Source organism: Phlebotomus argentipes, unplaced genomic scaffold (assembly GCF_947086385.1).
Source record: "Phlebotomus argentipes unplaced genomic scaffold, Phlebotomus argentipes genome assembly contig_15, whole genome shotgun sequence".
NCBI classification, from domain to species: domain Eukaryota; kingdom Metazoa; phylum Arthropoda; class Insecta; order Diptera; family Psychodidae; genus Phlebotomus; species Phlebotomus argentipes.
The window spans coordinates 3399833-3411961 of NW_026776181.1; the positions used below are offsets into that span (position 1 = coordinate 3399833).

A 12129-nucleotide genomic window follows, 5' to 3' on the forward strand; every position below is an offset into this window, starting at 1 on the left:
CTACAGGCGAACGCTCGTGAGTGGGAAATGGGAGAGAAAGGTATCGCCAGCGCAGTGTTTATTGGGAGAAAGAGGTGAAATGCGAACGCCTGGTACCCGGCGCCTCCACTGGGCGTTGAGTGAAACATTCCAAGAGTGGTTGGTAAAATAAGTATTTTATTTTAGATTGCTCTCTTTCACTTGTAAGTTTTCCTTTTTCTTCACTTGTTCTCTGCACTGTAGAGTGTTGTATTATTTATATAACAAGCGCGGTTAATCATTATTATTATTATTATTTTTATAATACAAGATGTTATTTTGTATAATATACATAAGTAAGTAGATGTCGTATAATTTGTTTTCTCGTGTTCTCTCATTTGTTTTGAGTTAGAAAGAAAAAATCTTTGTATACATTATTTGCATTTTAGAATTACAATTACTTCCTTTATACACGTTTTTCATCTCTTCGCGCTCTGTATCTCACTTAATTTATGAATATCAAAATAATTAGTAATAGATATTTGCGTGTTTATTATCTCTCTCTCTCTCTCTCTCACTCACTCTCGATTTACGCTATCTCTTCGGCATTGCAAAAATTCCGAGAGACTGGGTTGGGAGAGAAGGTAGAAAAAGAAACTTTAATGCTAGCATTTTGTATAGAGACTATAAATTTATTAAGCGATTTCTTCGTTCCTATGATAAGAATATTTCTTGTATCATTTAAATTACATTTTATTAATTCAACGAAAGCATATTGGCTGTTTCTCACTTTATCATTCTCAAGTGTTTATCTGTTCTTGTTTTCTTTAAATTACTTTACAATAGTTTTAAAAAGATAAATAATAGAAAAGTAGCTCAAAATTTGACATTATTCTTCTTCTTTTATTGCTGTTGCAGGAAAAATTAAGTGTTTTCTTCTTTAACGTTTGCTTATTTAGAAAATCTTTATTACTTTTACAACAGAGTAAAGAATATTAAGTGTATGTATAATAATAATTATAATAATAATGCAGGAGGTCATTCTCTGTTCACTGACAAGCTCTCTTACCTTCCCATCGTCCGCTCCTTCTCTCTCCTCTGCCTTTTCATCAGTTCGAATGAAGGATAGTGTCCTTCATCCCTTTGACTTGCTTAAATGTTTTACCTCTTCAATTTTCTATCGCCTATAAAACAAATAATTTAGTGAGACATTTGAAACGTGTCCTTTTTTCTCGGGCCTTTTTTCTCCTCAATTTTTTTTTAGCTGTGTTTTCCTCTCGACAAAAATTTGTAAATGACAAGAGTTTCTGAATTTTTTTTTTCTTTCTTCTTCCTATGATTATAAAAAATTACTCCATCACCCACTTCAGTCTTCTTTGGTACGTGGTAACAACAGAACTTAAAACACTAATTGCTTCACTTTCCATTCTAAAAAAAAAACAAAACGTCGAAGCCAATTTGTTGCGATCCTCTTCGAAAATTGAATAATAACTATCCAATTGATTTTCTGTAAATAATCGTGTTTCTCTCAAATTCTCATTTCATTCCTAATTAATAAAGATTATAATGTTTAAAAGTTGTACAATTTTTCAGCGGTTTTTCCACTAAAAGGAAAACTTTATAATGCTCTTTTTGTATCTCCCCACTTCATCTCTCTTTGCTCATCATTTTTTTCACTCTCGCTCGCTCAGAAAATTTGCATGGAAAAAATCATTTGCATTTTCATCTGCACGGAAAATAAAATGTGAATCTTACAAAATGTTCTCTTGGTTCTCATCATTTCTAAATAAATAATAAAATCACCATTCAGTTTTTTTTTGGGACAAACAGTGTTGTGATATTATGACACGTATTGATGTGAAGGTTTACTTTGCGAAAAGAAATTGAACTTTCCAATTTTCTTTCATGATGCTGCTGGATTTGATGAGGAACTTTGCGCGCATTGCAGTCCCTTCAACTCTTTGCATGTTGATGATGATGCTCCCGAATCCTCTCCCTCCGCATTCGCCTGGCATTGTGATTGTGCCCCTTGAATTTGTGGCACTGCGACGAGCAGCACTCGTCCACGACGTTCTTGTCCTGCTTCTTCCTGCCCAGTATCCGGTTGTTGCACACTGAGCGCGTGCATCTCTTCTTGTTGCACTTAATGTCGCCATCCTGCGGAAGATTGCCACCCAGTCAGACACTCAATCTCCTCCTAAGCGCCTCACTCTGTCCCTTACCTTGCACCGGCAGTCCACGCACTTGTGCTCGCCATAGGAAGAGATGACTGGATGCCACTCCTGGCCGTTCTCATACACGGTCGTGCTGTGCATGCAGCCTCCGTTGGCCAGGATCTCTTGCGTCGAGGCCGTCTTGTTTGGCGCAAATCCCTGATCCTTCAGCAAGTCGGGGTGACTCTTGTCTCTGTACGTTTCAACTCGAATCTGCAAAAAGGTACACACACATCACAGTGAATTAAAATTCCATATTCGCAAAGTTGCAAATTAGAATTTTAATTGGGCGTAAAATAGACATATAATTCAATTACCAAATTGGATGACGGGCAATGCAAGTAATTGACTTAATAACATTGACAGAGAGCCAAGATTTTAGCAATTTATGAGTGTGAACAAGTATTTCGCACAATGTACAGTGTAATCGCATATGATAGGGGAGTGCGGGGCGTTTGCACTTGACTTAGAGTGGGTACTCACTTCTGGGCATTTCTTGCAGCAGGACTTCTTGTCCGGGCGATAGGCGTCCTTTTCACTGCACTGCAGTTGCGGACACTGGACTTTGGGGCAGGTGATCTTCAGGGACACAGGATCGCAGGTGCAAATGGCGCAGGTGTCGAAGCCACTGGGCGGCAAGTAGGGATGCCATGAGTAGCCAGCGTGGTAGAACTGACTGCCCAGTTGACAGCCCCTCTCGACCTTTGAGTGACTCACTTCCTCGAATGTCTTGGCATCTGCAATATGACGACAGTGGCACAATGTCTCGAGACTCTACGTGAGAGATAAGCTTCAGTACTCACCCATGCAAATCGGACAGCACTCGCCATCGCGATTGCGCACGTCTTCTGGCTTGCACCTGAGCGGCGGACACTTGATGGCCTCACACTTGACCCGCCGATTCACGCAGGAACACATGGTGCACTTCTGCGACTTGTCCGCCCACTGCTCGCCCTCCTCGTAGAACTGCCCGGAGGAGAAGCACTTGGTGTCCAAAGCGTGGTACGATGGGTGGCCCACGTCGTTCATGGTCGACGCAATGATGGGCAGCTCATTGTCACTGTCGTTGGGGAAGCAGCGGCTGGGCACTTTGACGCTCTTCAGCTTGGCACGCAGCAGAGGTCGCATGAAATCCTTGGAGAAGACTTCCAGATAGCACACGCTGGTCTCCAGTTTGGCCAGCTGCCACTCGGGTATCTCGAGACTGAATCCCTCCAGGTAGTTTCCATTGAACTCCTCGAGAAGTGTTCTCGTGATTGTGGCTCCAGGTGCCTCGAAGGGCTTCTCTTCCAAGTACAACTCTAAGTGGCGGAAGGAGTGCAGCCCAGTCAGCATCAGATCGTAGTGCAGCTCGCAAGCACTGTCCACGGCCACCCATGCCATACCGGCCACATTGGGCGGGCTAAAATCATCGACCTTCTTAAACAAGATTGGCGCTGGCGAGTCTCTGGCATCCGCTACAGGTCTAATCACGAGTTTTCCTCTGGCAATTGTTGTGTCGGGCTTTGCCAGGATGTTCACTGACAAATCGCCTTGATACAGAGGCTCTAGAACCCTAGGTCCCAGCCTGTCCATAGTTCCTGACGCCTCATTCGTCACCCGATTCAGTGTTGGCGTCAAATCCTCAAGTTCCAATCGTCGTTTTCCATTGTCATCCACTAATGCTACAAGTGGATTCAAGTCGTAGTTCAGGTCATTCACCTCAAGATTGTAGACTAGTCCACCGTCCCGGTTGAGGTAGATCCAGGCTAGACCGTTGGTTCTCTGCGCGGAGTCCGGATTGTGTGAAGAAATTACAGTTTGGAAGATTTCACACGAAACTCGCGACACCACCTGACCTTGCAACCTTAGATTTTCAGGATTCCTCCTGGACTCCACCGTGACGAAGAGTTTTCCTCTTGCCAGCATCCTAAGATCACTCGTGGACACTGGTGAGGAAATTTCAATCACATTAACAGCGTGAGCGGGCTTCTTGACTTTCTGGATGTCTTCGAGGATAATCTGCTTCTTATCATGAGCCTCCAGACGAATGTTCAATGGAACATCCAGGATCTCATCAGGATTAAAGACACCGTTCACAACTAGGGTTATGTGCACGGAGGACGCTGTCCCGCCAACAGCCGAAACGATTGCTGTTCCTCCAGCTCCAGCCATCTGTTCAGGACTCGTTCCCGGCGCTGGTTCCAAGAGAGAACTCAGAATCTCAGTCTGTAGCGCTGGGTACTTCTCAATCCTTCCAGCTAGGGCCAGCTCGGCTTGATATTTGTCGCCCCAGAGAATCGCCACTATGATCTGATCCTCCTTGAGGAGCTTCCTGTAGTCCCTGGGCACCCTTCGCCACACACCGCACAGCTTTCCAGTGGTGTTCTGGTAGATGCTGAGCGGTCCATTGGTGGGAATGGTGAGGTTGTGCTCCTCCAGAATGTTCCCCGTGGCGTCCATGAACTGTATAGCTCGCGGACGTGTCGCCTTCTCCGACACGTAGAACGAATAGTAGAGATTCTTCTTGTGCAGTGAGAATCGACCAGTGGCTACAATGTTTTGCGGATTGTTGATGGAATACATGGACTTCATTTCTTCTCGCTTCAGTATCTGAGATGTTCGCGCCGTCAAGAGAGTGCCGAATTCTGCAAAAAGGAATAGATTGTGGGTTTACACAGTGTCCGAAATCTATGAAAAATCCATTTTTACTACACAAATCTTCGACGCATCTCAACCCTTTAGAATGCCTATGATTTCTGATTTAAGTCGAAATTTTAATTCTCTATCATTCAATAAAACATTGCTTTTCAAAAGTTTTTTTTTAATGTCTTCTGATCTTGTTTCTGTGTGAAGTGCGTGTGAGATAATAAAAAATATTGGTTCCTTTCCTGGATTACCACAATATATCACTAGTACAGTCACGATGATCTGTGACTTCACCCATATTCTTGGAAAAACTAGTTAACTTCCCAGCAAATAATGAATTATTCTTATCACCACTCCGGTTTGCTTCCTCGCAAATAAAGCAATTTAGTATGTCATTATGCCGATCACACATTTGATCATAACGATCGCGAAAGATTTATGGTTTTCCGACTACCTTTTAATTATCTCGCCACTCACAGGCATCGCGGATTTCGTCAGCCATTCCCACATGCAGCGGGTCAAGGCGCGCGTGAAAAACCCCTCGCCCGGTGCCGAAACATTGTGGCGAAGGTGAGAAATGCGGGGTGGACTCCATTCTTGTGGCATCCTCTCCCTGCCAACTCCGCCGACTTGTTCCCACATCTGCATTTCACGAACTACTTATGGGTATTGTTCGCATTCCGAACACGTTTCATTGATTTTTATCGAAAATTCCAGCTAAAAAGGCAGTGAAACATTGGATGCTTACCTTTTATGTTGCGCTCATCTTCGTTAGTTGTTGTTGGCGGTGGAACATCTTGGATGATACCTGGAAATTAAGAGAGAGCCGCGCATTACATTCTGAACTCAGCCCAATGTGAGATTCCACACTAATCTCAGACGACGAGACAGTGACAAGGGAGGGAAAATTAATAAATATATGCGTAATTTTCGGTCTGTCGCGGAAGATTGGACGCGTTTGAAGATGCTCTCTGGCGCAGAGCAAAAAATTGGGATCGTCCAAATGAGTTTTTTTCTCGTATATCTGCTGAGCCTCTCTATTGACTGCGACTCACGATAATAATATAGAGTCTGTGTGCGAGAGAGAAACATCTTTTTCGAGATCAAGCAGGAGAGCCTACGAGTGTCTGTGTGCAGTTATGATATCACAATCGAAAATAATCATTCTCAAAAGAGTCCACTGTTTATTGAAGTCGCTCAATGTGACGAGAATATGAAATTTACATAATATCTCATTGACTTCGGCACGTTTTCTTGTTCTTCGCCTTTTTTCTCAGCATCGGCCGCGTATTCACAGTGCTTTTTTTCTCTCTCTCCTTCGCTCCACCACTGTTTTTACATCATCAGCCTTTTATATGGTTTGAAATCAATAAAATGAATTAGCTACTATTTTTTTTCGCCATGCCTCTTCTGCACAAGTTCGCGCGGGGAGACAGTCAAGGAAAAGAAGCGGCGAGCATCAATTTTTATTACGAGCAATTTTCAGGATGATTCTATCCACTCTAAAATATGTCTTTCATGTGAAACTCGTTGCCTCAAGAATGTCATCGTATTTGAGGCGTTAGGGGCTCGCCATAGCTGTGGAGCAGTGACTCAAGAATCACTTCCTATATCGCTTCTTCCTCAAATCTATGCGAAAGAACGGGAATAGAAAGAAATCCGGCAGTTCTTAAGTTTCCCAGATTGCTTATCATGATTCTTCCACTGATTTGATTGTGGTTTTCGGCTCTTTGGACCCTCTGCGTCTTATGATTAGCCCCCGAAGCTGCTCCTCCGAAAACCCATTGAGAAGACGTGCCGCCCGACCTAAACCACCCAGACTTGCCCGATGGACTGTGCCGCGTGCTCCCAGGAATTCACAATTTGTCAAAACGACATAAAATTTATTATACGGAAATATTAATGCAAAAAATGTGTTGCTTGTGTAATTGGCTCTTAATATGCATGCCGTGTAGACGTTCATTTTACATAAATAAAATGTGTATCTCCGCGCGTCTTGTGCTGCAACAAAAGGCAAAAGACGACAAGGGAGGCTTTATCGCATTTGCACAAAATTCTTAGGATGACTCGCGAGAGGAATTCTCTGTCAGTTGTTTTCCCACGAAATCAACGCCATCGGAGATTCTTTTTTTCCATTTTATTGGACATCTATTGAAGGCGATGTCAAGAAGTCTCAATGAGGGACTAATTCGCCACCATAAATTATATTGGCAATATTGCCTTGTCATCGCAAGAATAACTTGGTGATAATTTGACTAGTCATGCCATAACAGGAAAATCCTCCCACATTTGTGTCTGTGCGGGCTGAACAACCTGCGATATTTTGAAATTTCACAAAAGGAACACAGAGCGCATGATTAATTGGCCGTGCGGGCCTAAATCTGCCGGACTTTCCATGGAGAGCGTCAAAACAAGAGACAGACTAGGGTCATTGTATAATCCGGCCAAGAGTGGGCTTTCTGGACGATACGCTAGAGAGCGTATTTTCCCATGTTGTGAGCGGGACATTGAGATTATGACGCTGGTGAGACAACTTTTCGTTTTCGCGTGGTGAGCTTTTTTGGCTGTTATTGTTTTGAGGCCACTAACAGCGCGCGCAGAGCAGGTATTTTGTGATAAACGGCTTCCGGAACTTCTGCCCCGCGTCTGGGGGAGATTGGGAATTTGAAAATTCTCCTCGCTCAACGGTTCTCGCAACCGTGAAGAGCCCTTTTGGAGTTTGAAAAAAGAGAAGAAAAGAAGAAGGAAGAGAGGAGCGTTGAGTGTAACAGAAAATAGTGTGTAAGCGACTGTCAATCAATTTGATGCTTGTGTTGCTTTCGAGATCAATTGAGATTCCTCGGTGATTCCACTCAATTCCCATATATCGTGGCGATGGTGGTCGCATTGTGAGAAAACACAAATATTCCCTCCACGGGGAATTGAGTCACTGCCTCTTGTCCCACGGACAAGAATCCACCATCAATAATCCCTCCGTTGGACAAGAGAGAGAGGCAGTGGTTAGATAGATCTAAGAGGCAACAAATCATGATATTAGTCGCTCTGTGTTCTCTGCCATTCTATTCTTAGGACTTTTGTGACGCGTTCTCGTGTCTATTCGCAGCGCCCTTGAATGCCACAGACACAGACGACGTGTTAAATTGTTGCTCCGATGCTCAGCACCCAATATGCAAGTGCTCACCGCCACCCAGAGATTATCTCCACGCCGAGGAATCATATCAAATGCCATCCGCGAGAAGGTGGGATCGTGTAGACGCGAAAGCGGAGCCACAACTTGGGAATTCTATCCGTGATTCTTGAGAAGAGCAGCTCGAAATTGGACTTATTCACTGGGCATCATGAGAAATTTGATAAATGATATCAATGAATTTGACCTGTTGGACATGGAATATTCTGAGAAATGTACTCCAATAAATTTGACCGAAGTTTTCTATAAAATTTCTTCCATAATATGAAATTTATCATGCATTTGGCAAACTAAAAAAAAATCTTCTATTGCAATAACTTCAGGGAAGGAATTATGCTAAAATTACTCTTTATTTTCCGTGTTGTTTAACAGTCTCCAAAGTGATAACCATTCTTCATTCTATTTATTATGATTAGGTGACATAAAAATTGCATTTTACAACATTTAGAATGCGCTGTGTAACTGAAAACTATTAATTGTTAAGCAGATGAGTTCAATTTCGCGCCTGAATTCAATCTATGACTTCTCATATGACAAATTTTGCGTGACATTTAACACCACTGTACTTTTTCCATAAAATTGGGCAATTTTAGCATAATTCCGCCCCAGGAAGTCTTCAATTTGGTACCTTTATGCACTAACAAAAGTGCACAAACAGATAACGATAGCCTTAGGAAAGTTGGAATGCAATTTTGCGAATACCAAAGAGAGAAAGTGTGTAGATCCGAGTCTAATCAGTGAGGATTTGACTATAACCTCTTGTTTGGCAGAGGAGCAGCGCATTCCACAATCATCAAAATCAAACAGCGCCAATTTACTCTGCTCTTCACTATCACCAAGTGAAGTTTGTGTCTGGCGCTGATGCCAGAAAGTATTGCCGTGATGAGAATTTAATTTCCCATATACACACTCAATAGAGACAAATTAAATTTCAAATAAATTGCAGAGAGTCAATTGATGCCTATGCATTTAGTGCTCATCAGTCGCGTGCATTAAAATGCTGATTATTGCAAATTACCAATCAATCAATCCCACTTTGTGTGGCCCGAGCGCGAGTGAGATGCTCAGCCGTTGAGGAGGAGTTTTCGGACGTGTGTTGGGGCCTTTAGAGAGCGACCGTGGCGCGCGGAAAGGCGTGAAAGAAATGCTGATGAAATGAAAATTGTCTCATATATGAGGGGCGTTTTCGGGGCTTGCAGATCATCGCGAAAAGGCGCTCCTCACCAATGGCTTCAAGAGCGCGCAAACACTCGAGGCGAAGAAGAATTTATATTCAATTTCAGAAATTCAGCATGTTTGATAAATAAATATAAATTCTCCTCATTCACCCCGTATTTTGCGCCTCACGAGCAGATGGAACGCGCGACTGCCTATATGAAGAATATTTTTAAATGACACCGAAAAATTCTAAAGACTCTCGCGCTATTCGCTCTGTTCATCGCATTCGTACTTCTCTTGGTCCATCGCCGATTTTCCAATGCTCGCCAGAACAGAAATGTGTGCGAGCGGGAGAAGCCGTGAATGGGCCACAAGGAAGAAATTCTAACATTGGAGAGGATCATTAATTAAAATGAATTTCTTTTCAAATTGCCACTTGACGCTTCTGATATTTTTACATCTCCTCATAATCTTGCACTCAGCGCGAATTTTCCCTCTCAACTCGTGGTGATTTTTCTCTTGGCAGAATTGGAGGAAATGGCACAGAGTGTTTATCATGATTTAGAAGCACAATAAATTTTCAATTAGAAATTTTATACATCAGAAAGCGGATCTGAGATGAAAAGCGCGACAATTTTAGCTCGTGGGAGTGATAATTTGGCGCGCAATTTACTTTCTGCGAGATTTATTTCACATCAAATGCTCTAGCAATGGCAAGAAAGCCGACACAAGAGACAAGATCATGAAGTATTCTAATTCATATGCAGCGATAAGGCCTTTTTTCGCAATTTGCAGCCATAAAAATCAGTCATGTTCAATGAATAGAGTGCGATAGGGAGTGAAAAAAAAGGAATGACGATTGAAGTGCGAAGGAGTGGCGCACAATTGACAAATACCAAAACACTCTCAGGCCAGCAATTTAGGCTATCAGTCCATTGACTTGCCTCCCCAATAACTGGGCTATCATCATTACATCACTTCCCCCTATTCTATTCCGCGATAGCACATTGTGACAATCAGAATATTCTTTCGCGATATGTTTGCGGTTTAGGCCGAGACACTTCACATTTATCTTCAGATAGTATTTTCCGTGATGATTTAACTCTTGGCTTTTTTGTCACACACACGCGTTTTTTTCCCCTCCTTGCCAAAGTTTTATGAAATAATTTTGTCACTTGCTTGTTTCTATCTCGAAAGAATAATTTCCGCTCTGCCATTCATTTTCGGTCACTCACGACTTTTTTGCACCTCCTTTCAGCCAAAAGAGCAAGTGGTGATTAGTCAGTGGGCAAAAGCTTCTTTTCCTCACCCATGGGATTGATATTTCCTCCTCAATATACCGTCAACATTCTTCACTAAAAATATTTCGGCTTTTCCCACCGCGTCCAGGATATACAGTGGGCAGAAAATGAATCTACACCGTCTGATTTACACTGTGAGAAGTGTATTTCATAGGGATGAAGAGCGGGCGAAGAGAATTTTGCTCTTCACTGTTGATCGCATGCAATCTGCGGAAGGTTTCACGCTGTTGGGCATCCTTTGGGCTGAAGCTACAAAGTTACATGAAATGCGACCGAAACGGCGATTGAATGGCCGAGTGAGATGGTGTGTTACGCGAAGTCACAAGCTTGGGGATGAGCCAAGACGGGCCACAGTCACATGTCAGGTGGACGCGGGCCGAGGGTGATCTCCACCTGTGGACGTGTGGCTTGTCATCTCTGGCGGCTGTGCAATTAGTGGACTGCAATTACCCGCGCCGACTGATGAAAGCTCGCGCGAAAGCTTGGCGCGTCTGGATCCGCTTCCGTAAATGGCGGACGCACTGATGGTTTATTGGATGTTTTTCACGTTTAAATGATTTCATTGAACTTTGCGGTGTGAGTTTTTGGGATGGCTCGCACACAAAACATCGCGTCGTGCGCGCTCACTTCGTGGGCTAAAATAAATAAAGAGGCGAGGATGAGTCAAGAAAGAGCGATTCCGCGAGGAGCGAGAGACGCCAAGAAAAAGTCGCGGTGGCGACTAAAGTGTTCCGCATATTGCCCCAAAGATGCCTCGCGCGATGCCTTTTCCCTCCTTCGGGCGAGCGCCCATCCATTTCCTGAGATTCGCGCGTCCGCGTGGCGTGCGCACGAGGGGCACTATTTGGATCAGGAGTGGAGAGTCTTCTGGTGAGCCGCCTTGGGACGCGACTTGGCCACCAGCCAGCAGATTGCGGACTCTTTTTTCTGGCCTCTCGCGCGAGATGCTCACTTCTTGCGATAACCACAAGCTCTTGAGCTGCGACATGAGCGTCTGGCATTTAAAATAACATGTAATATATGTACTTGGGAGACAGTTGTAAGTCACCGCTGATGTTTTATATGCACAGCATTGCTGCCTAATGATGAATTAATTGAGTCTTGTGACAAAAGGAGTTTAACTCCCCTACAATGCGACATGTGTGAATTGGGAAAATTCAGCAGATTCGAAATTTCGCACTGCCGGAAAGGCATTGACGGGGAGATTCCGCGAAAATGTTCTTTCACTCTTTTATTGCCCCACATCTTCAGTGATCTAACAAGTCCCATAAACACATTTTTCATTGCTTCTCGGAGATTTGCCCAGAGGAAAATATAATTCACACACCATGAAAAAATTGACCTCCATGAGGTCATCGCATAGTGCAAAATATTGTATTTCATGTCCTTCAGCCACTTCAGCAATTTCCCGCGCAATACAGAAGCCATTTGGATCGAAAACACATTCGATAACACACGACTTGCGTCACATTTCCCAACTGAAAATCCTTAGACAACCCCTTGAGAAGGTCTCTCGGAATCGCACACGGTTTTTGGCCACAATATCGCCAGAAAGGCGACGTGTGGCGGAGAAACACGCGATGACGGGGACAAATTTATTAGGTAGAAAACTCGATTTTGAAAAATTATTAATTAATAAAAAAGAGCAAGAGCGAGACGGAGAGCCAAGTCTATTATTGGCGCC

The 12129-nt window shown here is 43.4% G+C and overlaps 1 protein-coding gene across 1 annotated transcript in view; it reads right to left on the minus strand.

Annotated features, from left to right (window-relative positions):
• Window positions 1–134: 134 nt before the first annotated feature.
• Window positions 135–12129, minus strand: part of LOC132263554 (dorsal-ventral patterning protein Sog) — a 34647-nt gene continuing 22652 nt past the window's right edge. The window contains exons 5-9 of the mRNA XM_059763362.1: window positions 5548–5607; window positions 2975–4798; window positions 2655–2908; window positions 2181–2384; window positions 135–2115 (exon numbers count right to left, since the gene is read on the minus strand). Of these exons, the coding sequence (XP_059619345.1) occupies window positions 1912–2115; window positions 2181–2384; window positions 2655–2908; window positions 2975–4798; window positions 5548–5607 (2546 nt within the window). The 3' untranslated portion in view covers window positions 135–1911. The remainder of the gene's footprint in view (window positions 2116–2180; window positions 2385–2654; window positions 2909–2974; window positions 4799–5547; window positions 5608–12129) is intronic.